This window comes from Pezoporus flaviventris, unplaced genomic scaffold (genome assembly GCF_033815535.1).
Source record: "Pezoporus flaviventris isolate CSIRO_AGI_PZ_B2104156 unplaced genomic scaffold, CSIRO_AGI_Pfla_v1 ptg000063l, whole genome shotgun sequence".
In the NCBI taxonomy this organism is placed as follows: Eukaryota; Metazoa; Chordata; class Aves; order Psittaciformes; family Psittacidae; genus Pezoporus; species Pezoporus flaviventris.
This window is the reverse complement of record NW_026892611.1, coordinates 11329573-11353652: the sequence shown is the minus strand read 5'-3', so window position 1 is coordinate 11353652 and position 24080 is coordinate 11329573. Positions and strand designations below refer to the sequence as shown.

At 53.3% G+C, this 24080-nt stretch overlaps 2 protein-coding genes across 2 annotated transcripts in view; one reads left to right on the top strand and one right to left on the bottom strand.

Annotated features, from left to right (window-relative positions):
- The first annotated feature begins 1004 nt into the window (after positions 1-1004).
- FZD9 (frizzled class receptor 9) lies at positions 1005-3207 on the top strand. Its single transcript, XM_061470594.1, has one exon. The coding sequence runs from the start codon at positions 1081-1083 to the stop codon at positions 2830-2832; it is 1752 nt and encodes a 583-aa protein (XP_061326578.1). The 5' UTR covers positions 1005-1080; the 3' UTR covers positions 2833-3207.
- Positions 3208-6986: 3779 nt separating this feature from the next.
- BAZ1B (bromodomain adjacent to zinc finger domain 1B) overlaps positions 6987-24080 on the bottom strand; it is a 49414-nt gene continuing 32320 nt past the window's right edge. Inside the window, exons 11-19 of the mRNA XM_061470610.1 lie at positions 22918-23016; positions 22329-22506; positions 21114-21299; positions 17484-17631; positions 15791-15938; positions 13894-14015; positions 11427-11578; positions 9720-9823; positions 6987-9145 (exon numbers count right to left, since the gene is read on the bottom strand). Of these exons, the coding sequence (XP_061326594.1) occupies positions 8779-9145; positions 9720-9823; positions 11427-11578; positions 13894-14015; positions 15791-15938; positions 17484-17631; positions 21114-21299; positions 22329-22506; positions 22918-23016 (1504 nt within the window). The 3' untranslated portion in view covers positions 6987-8778. The remainder of the gene's footprint in view (positions 9146-9719; positions 9824-11426; positions 11579-13893; positions 14016-15790; positions 15939-17483; positions 17632-21113; positions 21300-22328; positions 22507-22917; positions 23017-24080) is intronic.

Genomic DNA, 24080 nt, shown 5'->3' with positions numbered 1-24080 from the left:
GTGTGGCTGGCGATTAGGAGCCGCGTTGACAGGTTGTTATGCTGTTACTAAAGGCATTGCAGGGCTGCGGGGAATGCCTGGGAACGGCGCGGCACCCGGACCCCCAGGCGCCAGCCTGTGCCCACACCACCGCCAGCCCAGCCAGCGCCCGGCACGGCACCCGAGCTGCCCCGGCGCGGCTCAGCTGCCCGTCCTCACCAGTGGGTGCTGGGCCGGCACGGAGCACCCTGCACTGGTACACAAACGCCAAATGGGTGGTCGTCAGCTTCTGGACACGGGAAGCAGCTGGTGGCATCCTGTGGTGATGTCACATCCATGGCTTTAGCGCTCGCCCAAGCGCCCATGGCTCCTGCCAGCCTCCCCTTGCTCCCGGCGAGACCGGGTGGGACACCGGATTCTGGGGGCCGGCAGCCCCAGCTGAGCCATGCTGACTTGTGTCTGGCCCACACCAGCGCCGGTGGCATTGCTGTCCCCAGCCCCATGGGCACGGGGCACCCATGCGTGCGTGTGATGTGGGCTGGAGCGGCTGTGCTCGTGCCAGCAGCGGGGAAGGTGGAGAAGATGCAGGTAGGGGAGAGGCGACCCCGAGAGGACCGTGCTGGGGTGCTCACCCGCGGGTGCCCCGCGGAGGGGGGGATACAGCCCCTGCAAGGGGTGTGGGTCCCGGTACGGATGCGGGTCCCGGAGCGCGCTGCCGGGCAGGCCCCGCTGCCGGTCCCGGTGCCGGGGCGGGCTCTTACGGGGGTCCCGGCTCCGCGCGCGGACCCCGCCCCGTCCGTCCCCGTCGAGGCGCGTCCACCCCTGTCCCCGCCCCGGGGGCGCGTCCCCGCGGAGGGGCGGGGCGGGGGGGGCCGGTCCCTGCCCGCGGGCGCTGCCGGGGCTCGCGGGGCGCTCGGCGGGGCCGCCGCATGGCGCGCGGGGCCGGGGCCGGGGCCGCGGTCGGGGGGGGCCGCCCCGGCGCGGCGCCGCCGCCGCAGCAGCAGGAGCCGGAGCAGCGGCAGCAGCGAGCGGCCGTCCCGGGGCGGCGGGGCCGGTGGGGCCGGGCGATGGAGGTGCTGTAGCCGGGGCCGGGGCCGGGCGATGGCGGCTCTGCGGCTGCGGCTGGCCCTGTCCGTGCTGTGGCAGCTGGCGGCGGCCGGGCGCGGGCTGGAGCTGCCGGGGCTGGAGGGGCCGCGGGGCCGGGCGGCGCGGTGCCAGCCCGTGGACATCCCCATGTGCCGCGGCATCGGGTACAACCTGACCCGCATGCCCAACCTGCTGGGCCACGACAGCCAGCGCGAGGCCGCCCTGAAGCTGCACGAGTTCGCGCCGCTGGTGGAGTACGGCTGCCACGTCCATCTGCGCTTCTTCCTCTGCTCGCTCTACGCACCCATGTGCACCGACCAGGTGAGCGCCAGCATCCCCGCCTGCCGCCCCATGTGCGAGCAGGCCCGGCACAAGTGCGTCCCCATCATGGAGCAGTTCAACTTCGGCTGGCCCGAGTCACTTGACTGTGGGAAGCTGCCTACCAAGAACGACCCCAATGCCCTCTGCATGGAGGCCCCCGAGAATGCCTCGGCCACCGAGCCCCACAAGGGCCAGGGCATGCTGCCCGTGGCACCCCGGCCATGGCCGCCAGGCACTGCCGAGGGACGGGGCCCCAACGGTCTGGGGGCCTGTGACAACCCCGAGAAGTTCCAGTATGTGGAGAAGAGCCTCTCCTGCGCGCCCCGGTGCACCCCTGGGGTGGACGTATACTGGTCTCGGGAGGACAAGGACTTCGCCTTCATCTGGATGGCCATCTGGTCCACACTCTGCTTCGTCTCCACCGCCTTTACCGTCCTCACCTTCCTGCTCGACCCCCACCGTTTCCAGTACCCCGAGAGGCCCATCATCTTCCTCTCCATGTGCTACAATGTCTACTCCGTGGCCTTCATCATCCGCTCAGTGGCAGGGGCCGAGAACATCGCCTGTGACCGGGAGAACGGTGAGCTCTATATCATCCAGGAGGGGCTGGAGAGCACGGGCTGCACCATCGTCTTCCTCATCCTCTACTACTTTGGTATGGCCAGCTCGCTCTGGTGGGTCATCCTCACCCTCACCTGGTTCCTGGCTGCTGGGAAGAAGTGGGGACATGAGGCCATAGAGGCCCACAGCAGCTACTTCCACATGGCTGCCTGGGGCATCCCAGCCATGAAGACCATCATCATCCTCACCATGCGGAAGGTGGCAGGGGACGAGCTCACGGGGCTGTGCTATGTGGGGAGCATGGACGTCAGCGCCCTGACCGGCTTTGTCCTCATCCCCCTTTCCTGCTACCTGGTCATCGGCACCTCCTTCATCCTCACAGGCTTCGTCGCCCTCTTCCACATCAGGAAGATCATGAAGACGGGCGGCACCAACACGGAGAAGCTGGAGAAGCTGATGGTGAAGATCGGGGTCTTCTCCATTCTCTACACCGTCCCAGCCACCTGCGTCATCGTCTGCTACTTCTATGAACGGCTGAACATGGATTACTGGAACCTCAGGGCCCTGGAGCGCGGCTGCCTGCACCTCCCTGGCCGCCGTGCCGCCAACTGCTCCTTGGAGGCCTCAGTGCCCACCGTGGCGGTCTTTATGCTAAAGATTTTCATGTCGCTGGTGGTGGGCATCACCAGCGGGGGGTGGGTGTGGAGCTCCAAGACGCTGCAGACCTGGCAGAGCCTGTGCAACAGGAAGCTGGGTGTGAGGACGCGGGGCAAGCCCTGCAGCGGGGTGAGCTGCGGTGGGGGGCACTGCCACTACAAAGCCCCCACGGTCATGCTGCACATGACCAAGACGGACCCGTACCTGGACAACCCGACGCATGTCTAGAGCAGGGACTGCTCCCGCCCCGGGACGGCGCGCCGCGGAAAGTGGCCTCGCGGGTAAGGGGCGAGGGGATGCCGAGGCGGGCTGGTGGCACGTGGGACACACTGGTTTGGGGTGGCAAGGCCCACGGGACCCCCGGCACCCCTTGACCTGACAAGGAGCTGCTTTTTCCTAGAGATTGTTTTGTTGTTGTTGCTGTTGCCAAATCCAGTGACTCTTCTAACGCTTTCTTTGGGGGGGCAGCGGGGATGGGGCAGGGAGGGGAATAATCCGGCCTGTGTTTATTTAATTCTGTAATTTATTTTAGATTTTTTTTTTTTTTTAATCATTAGCTGCGAGGAATGGAAAAAACAATAAACCCTGGATGTGTTATTTCAACTGAGCCTGGTGCTGTCTGCAAGAATTCAAGGGGGCCCGGAGCAGCCCCATGGGATGCCCTGGCCCAGCGGGTCCCTGTGTGGGTGCATGCGGGGCAGGGAGCTGTCGTGCCAGCAGCAGGAGGTGTGTGCTGTGCCATCAGGAACGTGGTGCTGGAGGCAACCTGCCTCCATCCCCCCGTGGCGTGGCAGTTGTGGCGCCCGCTGCCTGCCTCCCAGCGAGGAGGAGGAGGGTTTCCTGTGCTGTCACGCTCATGAATCATCTTTTCCACACTGCACTCTGTAGGTGATTTGTGTCAGTGCCATTGGCTGCCGGGCCCTTGGTGCCAGGCAAGGGGGGCTCAGCATGCCGGGCATGGCAGGCCAGGAGCTGGCTGATGGGCTGGGGGCACAGGACTTTGGTGTGGAGAGGGCCCAGCTTTGATGTCCCACGCAGAAGCCGGAGGTGCGGGTAATGGAAACATACGGGCAGCTTTATTTATCCCCTGCTCTGGTTACAATCCCCGCTTGCCTTCCCCATTGTCCAGAGGGAAATTCAAGCCTCAGCTGGTGTTGCCGGGCCAGCCGGGCTGAGAGGTGGGCTCGGCTGCTGGTTTGCCCCGGTGCCAAGGGGTAGAGATGGGCTCTGCTCTGGCCCCATGGCAAGTAAGGCGCTGTGGGAAGGAACATGGGCAGCGTGGGACCTGTGGCAGGCAGGGAGCTGTAGCAGGGACACAGGCAGCCCTGGGGATGCTCAGACTTGGCCATCATCAAATTGCCTGTTAATTAGCCGGTGTGCAGGCGGCAGCAGCGCTGCGCCCTAAGAAGGGTCTATGGGGCCCCTGGATCCTGCCCAGGGTGCAACAAGCCAGGAAGGGAGCCCTTGTCCAGCACCCAGCTTAGCACCAACAGCCCCTGGTGCTTGCCCCAGACAGAGCCCTTGTAGCTCAGAGCCCCATGTGAGGGCTGCAGCCAAGGGAGGTGTGCAAGAGACCCCCCAGCCCTGAGCAGAGGTTGGGTTTGGCGGCCCCTCTCCTGCTGCTGTGCTGCACCAGGGCTTTGCTCTGCCGTGACTGATGCAGTGAAGCGCCTTTCATCTGCCCCCCCCACCCGGGGTGCCGGGACAGTGGGAGAAGTTGAGCAACTGACGTGAGAAAAGCCCTCGCCTCCCCTGGGAGCCCCTGCTGCCTGTGTGGTGCTGAGGACACACCAAGGGATTCACACCCAGTTTGGGGTGCTGGGGGCAGACGTGCCCTTGGGTGGGCTGGGGGCACCCACCCTCCTTCAGGTAGGGCAGGGACCCGTGCTGCGGGGGGCTGCAGCCTCACGGGCTGGCCTGGCTGCGCGCAGGGGGGGTTGTTTGGGCAGTGACAAGGGCCATGACCTGGGGCAGGAGAGTCAATACTGGCTGCAGGACAGGCTCCAAAGTCCAGCGCGGGCAGCCGGGCACGGTGCAGGGTGGGGGGAGCCTGGGGAGGGCTTGCAGGGCCTTGTCCCTGTGTGGGGCACATCCTGTGTGCTGCCCCCCTGCCCCAGGCTGTGTGCAGGGAGCCCCATGGCGCTGAGCTCTGAGCCAGCTCGTGGCACCTTTGGCTCGGCGATGGCCCCGGGGTGTGCGGGTGTCCTGGCAGGGACAGCCTGCTCTTGCCCTGGCACTTGCCAAGTAACCGGCTGCCTCCTGAGCGCCCACCCCAGTAACAGGCCCCCGTTATCAGCAGCAGTGGGGGCTGCTGGTGCCCAGTCAAAACCCGCTATCAGCCCCGCAGCCCAGCCAGCTCTGGATGCAGCCAACAAGGTGCTGGGCATGGCCAGCCCCACTGGGGAGATAGAGCTGTCCCACAGGGCTGCCCCAAAGCAGGGCTGCCCCCTGGAAGGGCTCAGTGTTAGAACAGCAGCTGCCCCCTTGTCACAGCCACTTTCAGCCCTGTTCTGGGGAGGCTCAGCCTTCCTCCATAGTCCCCACCATCACCCCTGCATCCCCTCTTTATCCTACCTGGAGAAGACCCAAAGGCAGCCAAAAAGCCAGTGCTGGCAGGATGGGGGCTGCTGCAGCAGGGCTCAGCACCCCTGGAGCAGGCACTGCTGCCATGGCTGCCAGCCCCAGTGCAGGCAGGAGGGGCTGAGCTGGGGCTGCCGCTGGGTGAGAGCGGGCACAGGACACTCCAGGGGCCTGGTGCAGCCGAGCATAGGATCATGGACTTGCAGAGTGGTTTGGGTTGAAGGGACCTTAAATCTCCTCCAGCTTCAACCCCTGCCACGGGCAGGGACACCTTCCACTAGAGCAGCTTGCTCCAAGCCCCTGTGTCCAACCTGGCCTTGAACACTGCCAGGGATGGGGCAGCCACAGCTTCTCTGGGCACCCTGTGCCAGCGCCTCAGCACCCTCACAGGGAAAAGAAGCATGGAACAGTCACTGGGTGCCCCCACAGCACTTGCTGAGCTGTGGCCATTATCCCTAAGCAAGGCAGGATGTTCCCTTGGGGTTTGGAGTATCAGAAGGGATGTCACTGTGCTCTGGGAACACGCTAAAAACCCCGAGTTACGCAGTCTCAACTGGTTGACGTTCCTGAGGAAGCCACGAGGAAGCCAGGTTCCAGGCTCCTCACCCACTGCACCCCATGGCCTCCTCCCTGCAAACACAGCGACCCCAGGGTCTGGCACGGTGGGGAACAGGGCTGGCAAGTGTCCCCCTGGCCGCAGGGCCACGGCTGCTGGGATGGGCACAGCTATTTATGGCCCCCGCACAGGACACTCGTGCCATACAGGGGCTGCTATAAAAAGCAAGTGTCTGAAAAGGTCTCAGAGCAGATGCTGCTGAGAGGTCTCCATGCCAAGGCCTGGAAACATCCCAGCTGGAGTCACACTGGTTCGCCCCTGTCTTGTTGCATGCCCAGCAAAGCAAAACCTCTTGTGCAGGGTGGATGAGGCTTCTCAAGCCCATCCATCACTGAGAGCCTTCCGTGCTCCAACCCACCCCCAGGGCGGGGATTTCCTCTGTCCTGGCTGCAGTGCTCCCTGAAGACACCCAGGAACCATCACTCCCTTCAGGTAGAGCACTGGCACAAAAGCAGGCAGAGCACTGGTGTCACAGCTGACGGGGCTACAGCAGCTTGGGTTTGCTGCCTCCCTGGGCCATGCTGCCTCAGAAGCTCACTCCAGGAGACTGGAGAGCAGCTGGAGCCATCCCTTTGGACACAGCCCAGCTCTGAGCCACAGCCCCCAGAGCTGCGGTTGCAGAACGTGTGAACAGAAGAGGGGAAGCATCCCCACCACATCTCTCCGGCAGTGCCAGACTCTTCAACTGCCCCATCACCTGCGTGTACTCCCTTCAGAACAGCAAGCCGGTGCCACCCTGTGCGCTGTGGCAGGACGAGTGTCACTGGCAGCCTGCAGGAGACAAGGGACCAAAGGGGGTTCCAGCTCCCACATCCTGGTGCAGTGGCAGGAAGGGCACAGCCCCATCCCTCTCCTCTGAGGAGGACAAAGGGGGTCAGCTCGGAGCACACAGCACAGCAGCTCTGCCTGGCACAGCTCAGTGTCACAGCCCTGCACAGGGGACAAGACCCAACCTGGCTGCAATAACCAAAGCGGAGCAGGGCACTGGCAGATGGTGCTTCAGAGCTCTGAGCTGACCTGGCCCAGCCTTGCTGGGCCCTCCACTCCTTGCTCTGTGGATCCATTTTCCCTCTGGAAGGCAAGAGCCATCACCTGTGGTGGGGGCTCTGGGGAAGGCAGAGGGGAGACATCCGTGATGCTCCCACACAAACACAGGGCACCCACAAAGGACTCACTGCACACTGTCTTTACAAACACAAGTACATAATGTTTATTTTTAAGTTCCCAATTTATTACAAGTACAGCCCTTGGCAGAAACCCCCTCCCCCCCAACATTTATGTTTAAAAAAACGTACAGTTCCAAAGGTTTCACCATGTAGGACCTGCAGAAAATGATCTCTATGACCAGGACAAAACCAAGCCTCTGGAGGAGATGTGCGAGATACAAATGTCAGTGCTAGCCTGAGGGGCAGGGAGCTGAGGCTGAGAGGGAAGAGGCTGGAAACCTGCCTGATCTCCACAGCCGGGGACAGCCCAGAACTGAAACAAATAAACAAATGCCTGTTAACAAAACCCCAACAAACAAAGGTAAAACGTTCATAAAACCAGTCTGCTTTTTTTGATTATTCTTTTCGTCTCAAATCACAGGAGCTGCAGCAGCTGCTTCTGCTTTTGCTACAAAAGCAGTCTAGAGCAGCCCTGGGTCTGGTTTGGGCCAAATCAGAGTTCCGTAACAAAAAGGTCGAGCTCCGATTGTATGATCAAAACCTGTCATGATGGAGAGGGAGAGGTGAGGAACAAACACATCCTTTCCTTAGAGAAAGGCAGTGCTGGGCACAGGACAGGCCACGACGGAGCAGCCTCCGGCAGCACTGGGCTGGTCCCGCTGCGCAGGGTGAGGAAGGCGAGTGAGGGAAGGTGGCACTATAAAACATGGTGAGAGTGTGGCTACGGAGGGACTGGGAGACCCCCCCCAACAAGTCCCCTGATGTAACTCCAGCTACTGGTAGGAAAATGAGTTTTAAAGAGTGGGGGGCAAATATAAAGCAAACACGATTTAATAGAAACTGTACATGTGCCAAAGCAAGACAACAGTATCTTACAGGTGTTCTTTGTACAAGATCACAGCTAGAAACAAGCCCCTTTTAATTAGAAAATTGATTTTAAAAGTTACACAGAACATGTTTCCGCTGCCCCCTTGCCCTGGAGCTCCCTGCGGGGGGGGGGGCAGAAAACCACGCTCTTGGGTATGCTTCTGGCACTCGTGCGTCCCAGGGGCTGCGTGCTGCTCAGGGGGAGCCAGCTGCCTCCTCTTCATGTGTGCGAGCTGAGCTCAGAACCGCCCTCCACGGCGCTCAACCTCCAGAGATTACTCCCCGGGAAGAGAGAGGGGAGAAGCAGGAGCACCTCAAAGCCAGTGGTGTTAGGATGCTGGTGAAAGCCGGATCTCCATATATGTAAGTGCTTGCTTGCCCTATGTAGCCCTTCGCTAGGGGCTCAGAATTAACACCATATAAATATATACATACAAGAACTAGCAGCCCATTGGCCTGATGGCACCCAGTCCTTCCATGAAGCAACATGATCCCTCCCTGCACCAGCCCCAGGCTGGTTTCACATCACAGGCAGCAGAGGCAGAAGGTCCCACTGCGCTCCAGCACCAGCTGCTCATGGAGGGGAGGAAGCAGCTCATCCCAGGGAAGCTAGCAGCACCTGAGCTGGAGAAGGCTTCATGCTCCTCCGCCCAGCCAGGCTTTGGCCAGACCCATCCTGTGCTCTCCCACCTTCCCCTCCTCGCAGGACAGGCTTGCCAAGAGCGTTGTGGATTTTGCAGGATGCAGGACGGTCACCTCTGCTCACTCAACAGATGACTGAATACGTGAGGAAATTGCAGAAAAATTAAAACTAGGACAGGCCAAAGGAAAGGCTGGATTCATAGAGAAGTGCCTGCTGCTTCCCAGCTCCCTCCAGACAACCCATCCTGCTGCCCGGCAGCACCAGGAGGCCTGCTCCAGCTCTCCCCCATGTCTCCCCATCCCTCATTTCTTCCTTTTCCGCCCCCGGGAATGTTCAAGGGGCTCTGACTCACTGTCCCCTTCCTGCTCCTCCAGTCCCTGGCACCTGGCAGAGAGCTTCCTGCGTTTCCTGCGTGCATACGTGTGGCCAGGCAAGTGCTTGTGCACCATGTCAATCAAACACTGTTCCGTCTTCTCCAGGCAGGACAGTACGTGACTCCCGTTCTGGTTGTAGCACTCGGCATTGGAGAACACCTGCTTGATGTCAGAGAGAAACTCCTGCACCGAGCGGTAATTGCCACAAGAGCACTTGCTCTGTATAGTTTGGAAGTCCATAGGGTTGCTGATGACCTCAAAGTAATCTTCAGCTTCCTCTGTGGTCACTGGCTCCCTGCCGAATGAAGAGCCACAACGATAGGAGGACAATGACGGCCCCGGCCACAAGCAGTGCAGGCTGTTGAGGAGAACCACAACCACCCCATCCCCTTCATTTGGGCAGCAGCCCTGACCCACAACTTGCTATGCCCTAACAAGCCCAGGCAGCACCTTGACAGTGCTCAACATATCAGTCATACAGTGTGATGATAGGAAGGACAGCAGCATGTCCTGCTGCCCCGGCAGCTGGTCTGGGCACAGGGATGGGCACATGGCAGGTACGGCCACCTTCTCTGTCTGCCCTGCACACCCCAGGGGCTGCAGACAGCCTCCCCTCTTTGGCCCACAGTGAACCACCCTCTGCTACACCACCTCAGAAGCTCTTCCCTTCTTCAGTCCAGCACAGGGCTGAGAGAGCAAAGGGGTTTCTTCCGCAGCAGCTTCACTCCCTTTTTCCCCACCCATAACTTGTTTTTGAATCCCCAGTCTCATAGCCCACAAGAGGATCTGTCAGGACCTGTCAGGCTCTGCCAGAAACCTCCCCTGCCTGCAGCAGCCCTGTGCCTATGCAGGGGGCCACCCGCCCTCACCTGAAGGGCCAGCTAAAGCGGTACTTGATCAGCTTGCTGAGTATTTCCTCACACTTCTGCAACTCGAGGCTCTGGCGACGTGCCGTCTTCCTTGTTTGAAGGACCTGCCCACACAAAGGATGCTGTTAAAAGAAGGGAACCGCTGCAGGCTTTAGCGTTCAGCGGTTTTGCGCTGTTTTTTAGCAGTTTTCTTTTCAATCCCCTCACTTACGAGCTAGTGTCTCAAGGGCTGGGGACAGTAGTACTGCTGCAGAGGCAGAGTTCAAGTCTTTAAAACACAACCATCTTCCACAGTAATCAAGAGGCAAAAAGCTCTGCTGCAGGACCTTTGATGGCAACAGCCAAGACATGCAGTGGCAACTTGAGGTACAGAACGGGAGCCCCATCCAGAAATTCTGGTGGGAATAACTCACCAGCAGCCTGTCTTTCTCCAGGGGCAGCAAAGCGTTTTCAAGACAGGTTCAAAGACAACATGGTCAAAACAACCAGCCAAAGAATAAATGACAGCAAATGGAGAGCATGAATTCCCCCCCCTGCCTCCTCCAAGCCCCTTGGGGACAGCGCGAGATGCAGAAGAAAAGCACTTGTGCTGCTGTAGTGACACTGCAGACCCAACCATGCGCTTTAAATACCAAAGAGCAGCTGATGCCTCCAACACTGGCACAGCCTGAACACAAGGTCATTTGCCTGAGTCAGCCACCAGCACAGGGACATCCCCCCTTGGCTTCAGGCACACAGCTTGCCAGGCACTGCTGCTTAGGGCACGTCAGATGATGGGAAGGCTCCACACACAGGGCACTATTCCTGACCCAGCTTCAGTCTCTTCCCAGGACAAACGGTTAAGTGCTAGAGCCCCAACAGAGTCCTCTTCCCCAAGTTAAGTGTTCTGTCAGCTGAACAAGTAAGATTTTCCCCACTTGAACATCCCTCTAAGCTGGCTGTGGCAGCCCATGCTGGGCTTGCCCATTTGGTTGCCCTCAAATCTGTAGCACAGAGCAGCTAAAAATGACACTGCAGATCCAGCAGCGAGGCCACCCACACACAGCGTGAAGCAGTGAGACCAAAGACCATCAAAACCACTCCAGAAGAGTGTCAGGACACACCAGCACTACTAGTTCTGGTTAGTGAACAGATGGCAGATCTAACAGAGGCTCACAACATGGCCTGTGGGGCTTGCATATCCTCACGTATCCCCTGCAGAGTCCCTCCCCAGGACAACCAGCACAGCACACTGCAGCTCCACCCCACCCAGCACACACACAGAGCATTGCTCTGTTCAGGAGCAGACAGTTTTATTCTTTAAATGTCAAGTGAAACCTAAACCAGCCAAATTATGTCCTGGAGGTCAGGGAGTGACCATACAGACAACAACTGTAAGAAAATGGCCAAGGCTGGGGAGCAAGGGTCCAGCATTGCTGGCATTCTCTGCCTAGCCAGGACCCCCACGTCTCTGCAGAGACATTTGGATACTATTTAAAACCCTTTAACAAGCTGCAGGCTGCCTGCTACTCAAGGGGACAATGTATGAAAACGGCTGGGGAAGGATGCCTGGCATAGCTGCGCTCTGTTTGCACCGGGCCCTTAGGGATGTGCATCCCTTGTCAGCCCTCCCTGTCACGGTAGGATTCAGGGCATTTCTTTGGGAAGGGGAGGAAGCATGACACCTGCTTTGTTTATAACTTGTGATGGGAGCAGCCTGGCTCTTACCAGCTCATCAATGTCTGCGCCGTTGACAGGTGCCGCCCGCTGCCGCGGTCCCCTGGCAGGGTGCAGAGACTGCTTCTTCCTTTGGTGCCTTCCCTGCCTCGAGGAGTACATGGCTGCGCTCTGTTTGCCCCGGGCTGCCCTTCTGGGTCTCACTGAAACATACAAACCATGGCCTTAGAGGAACAGGTTAACCTGGAAGCAGAGACCACAAGCCCTTTGCCCAGCTACATGCCAGGCAGAGCCCTGCTCCCAGGGCAGGGAAGCTGGTGAACCCTTGGATGGCTGCACTGGACTCAGCTCCAGTCCTCACGTGGCACATGCTGCTGTCAGCTGTGCTCTTGATACCCTCTCCAGATGAGATGTATGGGTAATCACCTCCAGTCCAAAAAGAGGCCACTGCTATCTGGCATCAGCATCCTGCTCAAGGGTGGTCACGCACACCAGCCGACTGGCCAGATCCTCCAGCCCCAGGCGAGACCAGGGAGCTTCCACCATCTCTGCCAGAGGCAAAGCCCTGGGCTGCAACAGCCCCTCTGTCCATGGAACAAGTGCTGAGTGAGACAAAGCAAGGTATGGAGGAGAGGCAGTAGTCCCGCATAAAACTGCAACATCCCTTCTGAAAGCACTGGGAGCAGAAACTTGGGGTTTCTCTGGTTTCCTGCTGTGCCCCTGCTCCTTGCTGTTTCAGGGCTGGGTGCTTTTCCAAGCATTTACAAGTGGCCCACACAGTGGGACAAGCCAGTTGCTGAGCTCCCGTGAAAACTGAACTGCACACAGGACTGTTGAGTCACTGCAGCAGGGAGCTGCTCCACACTGCAAGTGGGCCACAATGGGATTTTATACCCCAAAACTGCTGCATTACATCCCACAGAAGAGCACTTGCCCGTTTGTTAGTTGGCCTGTCAGAGCTTCACAATGATGGAAATGCAAGCGTGCTGGTGCACTCCCTTGTCTTAAATTTCCCCCATGACCCCTTTGTAGCAGGGGAATGTGTTGGTCAGCTTCCCCAGCTAAGCTCCTTCCACCTGGTCCCTATGGCCTAAGCAAGCTGTATCCAGCACGCTGCAGCACTTGATGTGCAGCCCCTAATCCAGCCCTGACCCATAAATCATCTTGCCAGGCCCCCTGCACGAGCAGCGTGTCAGAGCTGTGGGACGTCTGCCTGTTGTCACTCTGCTTGTGTGTCAAGCGTGCAGCACGTGTTAAATGTCTGGCAATCCAGCATTCTAGGTTCTATCGCTCAGGATAAACGCCACGGGGATTAATGGGACTTCTCTATTAAAACAAAAGTTTTCCACCGTGACCTTTCCATGTTAATGCTCTTTAAAACTTTGCATTTAGCACTTTATTTTTAGTGACTGTAACCCTCTTTGCTATTGTTTGGAAACCTTGGCTCAGCTCCTGACTTGGCCTTGCAACACAGGCTGAATACGCTCCAAGTGTGGACATGGATACACCACAGAACAACAAGCAGTGAATGTAGCCAGGGAATCAGTGAAAAATCCCTGAAACCAGAATAAAGCAAATGAATCAAGACAGATAGACCTGAATGGAAAACCCTCAGAAGAACATGGGGATAATCTTTTGGGTCCCAGTCTGCAGGTTACACCATCTGCCCTGGTTAAATCAATCTGAAGTTAATTTTACGTCAGTCAAGGGCGTTTTGACAAAGCACAGGCTGGCACTGTGCCACTCCAAGATTGATCTTTTCACCGCATCACGTTGCCCAAATAAGACCAAGTCAAAGTGGTCTTATTTCACCACTTACTAAAAAGTGGTGAACTGGAGAAGCAGTCAGTGAGGAGTCTAGAAAAATCATCTTTTATTCTACTCAGCTGCCCAGGAATGTGCTAGTTGTGCACCCTGACTGCTGTCTGTGTGCAGTCAAAGGGTGCTGGTGCTTCAGGCCACACCACACCTCAAGTACTGTGCCTTCCCACAGGAACAGGCAGAGGAAGCGCTAGTCTTGCTATTTGAAAATGCCTCCTTGCCAAATCATTAGGAATCCCACACTTAAGAGGTTATGAGCTGGTGAGAGGGGGAAAAAGCAAGGAGGAAGGGTTGTGATTAAAGCTCCATAAGCACCTACTGACAACATCCAGTTTACCAGCCAACTCTGTAGGAGCAGAGACTGCCAACGCCAGTTACTGATGATGCTGCAGCCTCCACTGCCCTTGCAGCACTCTTCATGGTCTGGGCAGCGTCCCCAGGGTGGCGAGTGAGAGCTCAACACAGCTTCCATTTCTGCTAACACTGACCCTTATCATAAGGGACAAGGGTTCCCTCCAGCTCCTCAGGTAATGCACAGCACCACCACAGCCTCCCCCCGTGACATCTCCCACCACTTACAAGCAAGACCCTATTCAGTGTGAGGAAAAGCACAAGTTCCAAATAGGATTAATACTTCTGATACTGAAGGCAGAGTCTTAATATTTTCTGTTTCTTTCCTGCACAGTCAAAGCCTTACATTTCAGGCCAGCAACTTCATAATCTTCTTCCTCCTCCTCTTCCTCCTCAGCATCCTCAGCTTCCTCTGATACGTCCTCACCATCCTCACCTTCATCTTCAGCAGAATCCTCTGCATAGCTCCTACAGTAAGGCACATAAACATATTTGTTGTACCACAGTGTGGGCACCAGAGGCTTTGGGCCCTCTCTACTGTGTGCTCACAGGCAGAGACTTGCTGTCCACCCTGACAGCAAATAACCACCAGCCCGACACTGAAGCAGCTGTTTCAGAAAGTAGCAAGTTGCAGCTACAGCTGAAAGGACACTTCCCACACTGTTGTCTGAACATCTGGGCTGAAAATCCCCAACAGCTGAAGCTAAATATTTTTTGCTGGTTTAGGCACCTTAATAATGGATTTTAAGATTGCAATTCCTGTGCAATTACTCCTCCCTGAGAGGATGTCCTGCCCAGGTCTGCAGGTCAGGCCCAAGGAGTTTCAAGAGCAGGGCTTTTTGGTTTCTGCTGCAATATTTTCCATTTTATTCCTTCCCCTGTCATGCCACTTGCATGTGCACTACAGGAAACAGCCCTTGTTCAGTAATATTCACAGCCAAGCTTGTATTTATCAGTGAGCAGAGTGTCAGGCTTCTTGTGTGCTGGTTTCAGAAACCACAGAGTCTCCCTGCCCAAGACAGGTCTGAGTTCTCACAGATGTCTGTTAAAGCAGTCAAGCCATTACAAAAACAGGAAAACAAACAAACCAGCACGCTTAGGCAAAAGGGGACAAAGGCAAAGCTGTTGTGGGAGTCTCAATCCTCTGGAGGAAGAGGATCTTGAGCAGTAAAAGGAGTAAGAATACGCTCCCACAGTACAGGGGGGCAAAAGCACTCCCAGGGCTACATTGTTTTCCTGCCTCAGGTAGGAAGACAATAGCAGCAAGCAGGTAACCAGGCAGGTGATACCCCTCCTGATGGCTCTTGTCCAGGAGGCAGCTTGCAGATGACTGCCACATCAAAGTGATGATGATCTCAGGCTAGAACAGCTGCATTGCAGCCGTGTCATTTTTGTACAAGCCTGATGAACCCTTAAATTGTGCCCAGGGAGTAAGTAATACTTGTCATACACCACCTGCATGCTCCAAGGCAGTAAACCTCTTATTGTGCTGCCACTCTGGAAGGGAGATCTGTTGGCTGCTTCTGTTTCAGGTGCCATTCGATAGCCTGACAAGCAGGTAGGTGCAGCACAGTCACAGTCAGCAGAGGACATATATTGTGAACAGAAAAATACATCTTGCATACATTGAATTTCCAGCGTGCAATTAAAAAACTAATTTACCACCTTGCTCTCAAGAAGAAACTACTAATTTCTGCTGCATAGAACTTTGATTCCTCCTCAAATCATGTTCTCTCTGTAGCCCTACAAAGTTCCTGCCTCGTTAAGCTTTACCAGGTCCAGAAAACCATGTAGACTGATTTTCAGCAGCACAGTAGGGGCTGAGCTGTAGCCTGGAGTAATGTGTGCTCTAACTTGACAAGAACACAATAGAACTCAGCCCACTGGACCACACTGCTGCAGCACTACCAACTGCCCTCCATGAAAAAGCCACCCAGCTAGTTGTTCAGTTGAAGAAACAACAGCCCTCAGCACACCTGATCTCAGTCGATGATTAGTGCAAGGCCCTGCCAAATGCAAGTTATTTATTAAAACTCCTGAGTTGTCATGGGTCAGTACAACACAGGTGTGCTGAACTTACAGCCTGGAAAAATGGCTTTCCTATTGTTCCACTGCCAGGGAGTTAACCAGGCTACCAAGAACCTGTTAAAGGGGCTCTGCTTCACACTGGTTTGGTCTTGCTGTGGAAGCACGGCTAGAACTGAGCATGGGTGAGAAGGCAAAGTGAAGAGGGAGGTACTCACCGGCCCCGCAAGCTGCGCCGGGCAGTGGAAGGCTGGCATGCTGGGCACTGCCACTCGCCATCTGGGATCTCATAGAGTGCTGGTCTCAGGCAGAACAGGTGGAAGGCTTTGTTACACTCGTCACAAAGGATCAGCTTGTCATCCTCACCTAGGAGAGTGCAACACACTTGTAACTAGTATGGCAGCCTTCCTCAGCCTGAAGAACAGAAGCTGCCACAATGCTGGAGGTTAGGACAAAGCAGGATAAAGATGCAGAGTACCCATTGATGGCAGGGCCCCTTCCTTCTTGGTTCCACCACTGCAGTGGAAACCAGCAGCACTGAAAAACAAAACAATGCAGAGTCCCTTGCCCTGCAAAGCTTTCAGCTGAGGCAGAGGTAGAAACCTGCCAAATAGGTTCCACTCAGGCTAGATCTCAAGCCAAACACAGGGAAAGAGAAATTTGCTGCTGACGTGCCCAAGAGCCCAGCAGAAAGTTATAATTGCAGGTATTCTTATTGTACCCTCAATCTGGTTAACCTGCACAGCATCTTCTTTCAAATTAAGGCAGCAAGCCCACAAAGAAAATCAGTATGCAGCAGAACTAGCCTCTCTGTGCTTCTCACTAATGCATGAAAACAGGGAGACAGTCCTAAGCCAGCTATTTCATTTACTGAAGAAGAAAAAAAAAGAAAGTACAGAGAACATGCCAGAACTTCTCTTTTGTCTAACATCCCAGCTCTTAAGTTCTGTGAAACTATGATCTGTTAGACTCAGGTAAGCCCCCTCCTTACATCTGCCCAGAATCCCCTCTCAACAGCAGATTGGGCAGTTTTTGCATTGGTTTGGAATATCCCTGAGGCTCCACGATGAAGGACGTTGCACCAATACAGCCATTATTTCTTTGAGGAGGTGGATGGCACAGCCTTTTGGTAAGCACAAGTGGTCCAGCATTCCTGCCTGCCCTCATTTCCCACTAGTGTTTCAGCAAATAGAAAGTGAGACAAAAAGCACATGATGAGGCAGAATGTACTACCAAGTTCTCTTCTCCAGGCTTCCATCCAAAAGGAGAGGTTATGGCAGAACAAATACTAGCACTCTTGCTGGTGACACCCCTTCGACTCTCCCCTCCACCTGCAAGACTCTGAAGCCCTCCACACTATAGTGTGTACAGAGAAGGCAGACCCTTGTCACTTACTTGGTTACTTCCCCAGGTGATAAGGCTTCCAGCCCATCAGCAATTCTGCTCCCACCCTGGCCTCAAAGTAGCATCATCCCACCTCACTCTCTCCCAAAGGATAACATCCTTCCCAGCCTCTCCTTGTTCATTCCTTCTGTAAGAGATGGGATTAACTGAAAAGTCTCAGAGACCCAAAGACCATTCCAACTCAAAAACAAAACCAGGAAATGGACAGTGGCACAAGTGCTTCCAGGAGGATTATTGATGACTTGTGCCCAAGTACCCCAAGTACCCATGGGACAGCAGAGCTCTGCAATGTTCTGCAAGACTGTGTACTGGTTTCGTAAGAACAGTTTATTGGAGTCAGGGTCAAATAATTCTGTAAGATCAATGCTTCTGACAGTAAATCCTGATGTTCAAAACTCAAAATACTGCCAAAGACACTGACAAACTACAAGGGCATGTTGCCTAAGCAGGGCATGGAGAGGTGACAGCGTCCAACTGTTACACAGGCGTGGGGCAGGAATGCATTACCTTTCTTGCGACACACTTTGCATCTGGCATTCTCTGCTGACATATCCCACTTGATACAGGCATCCAGCATCCCGAGCAGCACGTGCATACGGGAGAAGGTCTGGGCCTCACGGATTGCTGTCTTCCACTTCTCCATGGCTGAAGCAACCTGCAGACAGACCTAACAACTTACAATGAAGCACACAGACATAACTCGCTACAGTCTGAAGATATTTTTATATCCTTTAGCTGGGGCCCTTAATAACCAAAGCACAACTCTGTTTCTTTCCTTCTATACAGCCTCAGCAGTCCTATTTGTGGTTTATTCATAACCAGCCTCACTGGATGGGACAGCTTGTTCATAACAGTAGAGCCCTTTCGCATTTCACGGCCAGGCTGAAAACAACCTATGTGAACTCCAGTGAATTCTTGCTTTGAAAGTCTAACCCAAATAATCATTAGGCTAAGAAAATAAAAGGCAGAAATCTAGCACTGTAAAATGCTGGATGGAAGTTAGGAGACAGCTGGCAGCACAGCTCAGCATGGTGGAGTGGAGCAGCCTGTGCTGCCCTCCTGTGGGTACTGCAGAGGTAATCCAGAACAGCAGCAAGACCCACCACAGGCCTGGTCCTGCACGCTGGGCATCAGGTTTGTCAAGCAGAGCACGTGGAGCTCAAGACAGGAAATCAGCCACTGTCCTGAGACAAGATGAGTTTGGAGCATGTGAAACTCCAGAATTAGCTGCAAGATGGGATGAAAGCATTAAACCTGAGGTTGGTACCAAGGCAACTGTTGGAGCCTGCATATCTCAAGTCACTTGTGGCATCTCACACTCAACTCTGAAGTTTAGAAACAACACTGTGGTAAATCAGAAATGCACCAGAACAGAGATCAAGGGCCACCGCATGTTTCACTCCAACGTTAATCCTTTGCTTTACAACAATGACGTGATGGCCTAGACATGACAGGGACATAATAGGACCCAAGTTAATGTTCTTCTACCCCACGAGAGTGAAAAAAACAAACAGCGAAGTGTCAGATGGGAAAATCTAAACTCTGCAGCTGACAGCAGTTTGGGAGCCAAACAAAACCCAGGGTTTTTGCAGAGTTGCACATTCTCCTCTGACTGAATTTGAGGAAGCACAGCATATATTAGATGCTTGGAAAAACACACAAACTGCTATAAAATGCCAACATCCTTGCTGCCATTGCTAGTGTGGAACCTGGAGCCCGAGACATTCAAGACAAACGGAAACCTGCGCAGCCTCCTGCGGCAGATCACACAGCCCTGAGCTATTTGCAGAACATTGTTGAGGTGCTTCACATACTGTGCAATTGATTTTCCAAGTAACTGTTCCTGGGTTTTGCTGTTAATATACTGGGTAACTGCTGGGCCAAGATAAATCTGCACAAGCTGTTGGCAAGTTTTGCTTAGATTTTTCTCCCCAAGCCTGTGGAATTTAGCAGATTTTTAGTCTTGCTTCCCAAGCATCATGAGACTGTGGCATTTTAGCAGTACCATTATCAAGGGAGTTCAGACTGCCAACTAGGCAAACAGGAGACTGAGTTACTTAAATACCCTCCTGTCTGGAGAGGGGTAATCCAGCAGGGAAAACAAAAAATACCCCACAGAAATCCCAAAGGAGAAGTCCTCAGTCACATTTCAACTTCAGTGACAGAAACTACCTTGGGTAAAGGCAGACAAACCTCCAGCTAGAAAGGTTCTCCCCCAGTATCCTAGGCAAATGTGGAGCTGCTCTTTGAGGTCTGCAGCTGAGGACTGACCCCCCTCTAGGCTTTCCCTTCACCATCGAAAAGGCCATTGAAAACCAGGAGCAGCTGCCCATGCCCATGCAGTTGTGCTGCAATGTCACGCTTCAAAGAGGTCACATCTGTCCTGCTCTGGGACAGCCCAGGGTGCTGCTGCCACTAAAGCAGGAATGTTTTCACAGGCACAGTGGCACCAGGAACAGCCACAAGCCCAGGCTGCGCTGCGACCTCGAGCTCAGCCAGCAGGAACCCTTGGTACAGACATGTCAGCAAACAGGGGCCTGTTGAGCCATGACTTGTTTCTCACATGGAAAATGAGAAAATAACCACACCACAGGGCTGCAATTTCACTCCTATGGTCTGTGTCTATTAAGTGTGTTTCTCCAGTACAGCTATGCTTTATTTTACCTGCTACGGACTCACGGCTCAGGTCTGGTTCTAGAAGACTTTGCAATTCCTGACCTATGCAGGAGGCTTGTCTTTAAAAGCCTAACAGTCCGGTTTTCTCATTGGAAAACTGTATCCAAGATCTAGGCTTCTCTTTCAAGTCATCTATAAAGCTTTTCTGCTTTGGCAAAAAAAAAAAGCTCAATCCAGATAAATGGAAGGAAAACAAAACAAACAAAAAAAAATCCCAAATATAAACCAAGCAAACCAACAAACCAGCCCCAAAACTCAACAAAGTAAGACAAATATTGCTTGTACCATCACAAGTGTCTAGAAAATTCTGAGCTTGACAAAGAGAGCATTGCCTAAATAACTGCTCCAGCACCACTGGCTTTTATTCCTCATGCACTAAGGACTGAAGGATGCAAAGTTAGCAAAGTTTAAATATTTCAGGACAACTGAGTAGTGTGAAAATTTCTAGTGCCTATCTGAATACCCTGCTAACACGTTAATGCCACAGCATAGCAAAGACTTGATGTTCCAGCAAGTGTCCAGCATACACTGACAGAAGCTTTAAAAACCCAACCAACCAAAATACCCAAACCAAAACCCCCACACCCCAATAGACAAACAGTATTGTAAGCTGGGTCTTTTAAATGCTTCTGTTGATCCAATTCTGATCTTGCTACTTCTGCTGAAGTCAGTGATCAACTGGGGCAAAGCACATTGAAGGGGGCAGTGGGTAAAGTCTTGCTACAGGGCACTAACATCCTATTCACCTTAGTTCATAGCAGCTACTCCCAAGTACTAGCATCCATCCCTCTTCAAATGAAACACTAGTACAGCTCGACTGCCTGGGGAACCAACCAAACCCTCCACAGCAATCTTCCACCCCATCCAAGCTTCAGTTTGGAAGGCTGGATATTTACCCCCCACAATACCTCTTCTCTACTGCAGCCACATACAGCTTGTGTGCCCAGGTGTGCAGACACGCTGTGTGCAACCCTCAGTTTGGCATCTTGTGTGGGTGTCTCCAGGCACATGATGACTTGCGTTGCTTCCTGCATAATGCTGAGATTTACTCTAACCCAACGCCCTTGCAGTCCCCAAAACATCAACATGTCTCTACTTCTCTTTATGGACCATGAGTCCTCCCTGATGGATACAACTCCTGTTACTTTCTCTATAAATGCTTCATAATATGCTTTTATTAAAGTACCCAACTTGTGTGAGAAACTTCACAAAGGAACTCAGATATGACTTCACAAAATTCCTGCTCACAGAGAGAAAATTAACTATAATTCCTCAGTACGATATTAATTTTGCCAATGCCTTTACTCTTCAAAATAAACGGGGAACACCTGGCCCCATCACCTACATTCCAAACTTGGAGCGGGGAAAAGCCACTCCGGATTTAGTATCCGATAAGATGTACTGTCCCTGCTCAAAGAGGCACATCACAAGACAAAAACAAAGCCCTGAAGTGAAAAATACCTTTGCTTCTTCTGCCATTTTCTTGTCTTCATCAATCTCCTCAGCCTTGGCAACATAGTCCTCTCCTTGATGCTTCCTTCTCTTCTGCTTGGGGGCCATGAAACCTTGCAGAAACTTCTTAACAACACCAGCTTGGAGTGCAATCACACACTCTCCAAAATCCTTCAGGCTCTCTAGTGAGTATACCTGTTAGGAAGAGGATATGGTCATGTAACAGCTAATGTTACTCTCCCTTTTGTTTTAGGTAGGTCTGTCCTGCAAATGGATACATGGGATTCTTAATGCAATGTCATTATCTACCATACTTGGTTGTGGAATCAGTGTATTGCTGCTGCTTCTGCTAGAGTTCAGATACAGCTGATCGTGCATAATACTGGTCAGAAAAAAGCAACATGCCTTGAAAAAACAAACAAACAAACAAACCACCAAACACATGAGAATTTCCCAAAAACTCAAATCCACGATGACCAAGCACTAAGCCATTCTTCCACTCCTTTAGTGACTTAACTCTTCCCCTCCTTTTAACACTTATGGTCTCATCTGCAAGTGGAAGTCTCTACAGTGACTCAGGAGGTAGCCTCACCACAGCTTTCACTATTTCAAGCCAGCATCATTTGGCAGGAGGAGCACACACTAATCATAGGAGTGTGTACTCTACCCACACCAGGCAGATCTCCCCCCTCCTACAGACACTCAGTGCACCAGTAATTCTCACATGAGTTCAGCTGAACTAGCCAGCCCACCAAGATTTCATACTTCAGTTCACTGCACAATTAACTTTCTCATGCTGATATACCTATGGAAAGAACATCCTTTAGGCCCTGGAACTGGGACATAATCATCACCCCAAGGCTAAAGTGGTCTGAATTTACAAAAAAAAACCCCAAACCCTCCAAACTGGAAAACTGCTCTCACCAAGATATGCTGGCTTTGATGCAGAAGCTAAAAAAATCAAATACAAAGAGGTCTGCTAATGCTCCATAAAGAAGTTCACTGCTAGAGGAAGGAGACAGGACAAGTTAACAGGACACCTAGCTCCCACCTACACCAGACAGGCCTCAAGCCAGCAGCTGCGTAATCTTGAAATAAAGTGTTTAAAAAGAAAGGGCACGAGAAAACTGCCCTCATCTTCTTATCTGAGGAGAAGAGTCAAGACCTTCTACACAAAGTGCTCAGGCTTGTCTTGCTCAGTACTACTTCTGCCTGTTCACTCACTTTTGCTTCATATTCTGGTGTCACGTCAACATATCCCAGGCCTCCTTTCTGCAGCCGAGTCGCAACCTCAATTAGATCACTTCGGAGGTAGTTCAGCAGTTCCTGGTTGCCATCGCAGGATTTGAGGCCCAAGTTCTGTTTCCGAGCCAAATGGATAGAATGCGTGATGTCCTGGTACCTGGAAAATCAAAACCAACCTTTGAATACACAGGCTCCTGCCCCATGAGCTATGGGGGTACTGGAGCAAGAATGGTATCCCCTGTAATCTCCAGGCTCCACCAGTGCATAACGTTCTTTGAAAGACAGTGGAAAGCACGTGGCGGTTCTGGCTCTGCATGAAAAAGCTGTGCCTTTGTTTCCAGCTCCAAGGAGGAGTTTCAAGACTGACAGACCCTTGGTTATCAACAACCTGCAGTTACTGCCCAAGAAAACCAGCAATTTCTCATCCTCCGTATCCTCCCCTCTTCAGCACAGGCACAATCAAGACAAAGTGCAGAATGCTGCTGCAGGAATGGAAATGCTTGCTATGAGAAGGACATGCTTTGACTTGGAGGAAGCACACAGAAAATAAAAAAAGGAGCAGGCTCACCTTTTCTCCAAACGCTCCTTGAGCTGGCTCTCTCTTACTCCTTGTGGGTGCAGGCAATCCAGCAGCTCATCCAAATCCTTCTGATTGTCACAGAGAAACCTGAAAGACAGAACATGTACCAGCATCAGCCAGTGTGTCTCTGTGGCAAGACAACTCCTCCTTCCAAATGGTGCACAAGTATTAGAGGCAGGGATGACAAGTAACCTATATCCCAACCCCATGGAGCAAGGTGAAATGCTTCCAGTAGTGTTGGCATAAAAGCTTCCTGACTCAGACAGGCCTCATTTCCAGGTCCCCAGATGTAGTGAAATTCAGGGTAAGAAAAATAAAATCAAAATAAACACAGAACTGATTTTCTAGATTTTTCCCTGTAAAATTTATTGAAACACTGGCACTTGAAGTCAGTTATCTACCCCAGGGGTTAGATTCACTAAGTTGCAGTCTGTTTAAGTAATCTGAAACATCATTTCAGAAGTACCAGGGAAGATGAACATGCCATACACTGCACAGCACAGCAATTCAATTGCTCTTTATGCAGACCCTTTAACTTCTGCTCACACAAGAAGTTCCTATATTACCACAGGGTATGTCCTGACTCATACCATGCCGGCACATGATGAGGATCTGTGACTGTGAAGGCCATGCTCTCTACAAGTACAGAAGTCCTTGTTGCTAAGAAGTTTGTCTTAACTTGAAACCTCAAATGCAGTAAATGAAACCCACACTCATTAACTTTAGACCTCCCTGCTAAGGAGGTCCTTGAGGCCAGCAGCAGTAATCCAGCAGTTAGCTGGATCTCAGAAAGGAAAGCTTTTGCAGCTATCAACATGAGGCATCCTCTGCAATTCCAGAGCACAATCAGTTCTTAATGCTGGGCTGTAGGTTTAAGCTAACTTTCAGACAGCCTGAATTTCTGCTCTTTTCCTCTTCCCACCCCCACCCCCCCCCTAACTCCACCCTAGGATGCCATAGAGCCTCCTCACCTGGTGGAGGACAAAGCCTATCTGAGCTGTAGAGCTCATTTACAGCAAATGAGACTGACCACATCTCCCAAAAGAGAATTGCTCCTTAGAAGAGGGAAGTGAGGGAGCAGCATCAACCTTTTATGGAAACAACTACAATGGACCACTATGCGATCCTCACCAGACGCAAAGAGGACTCCA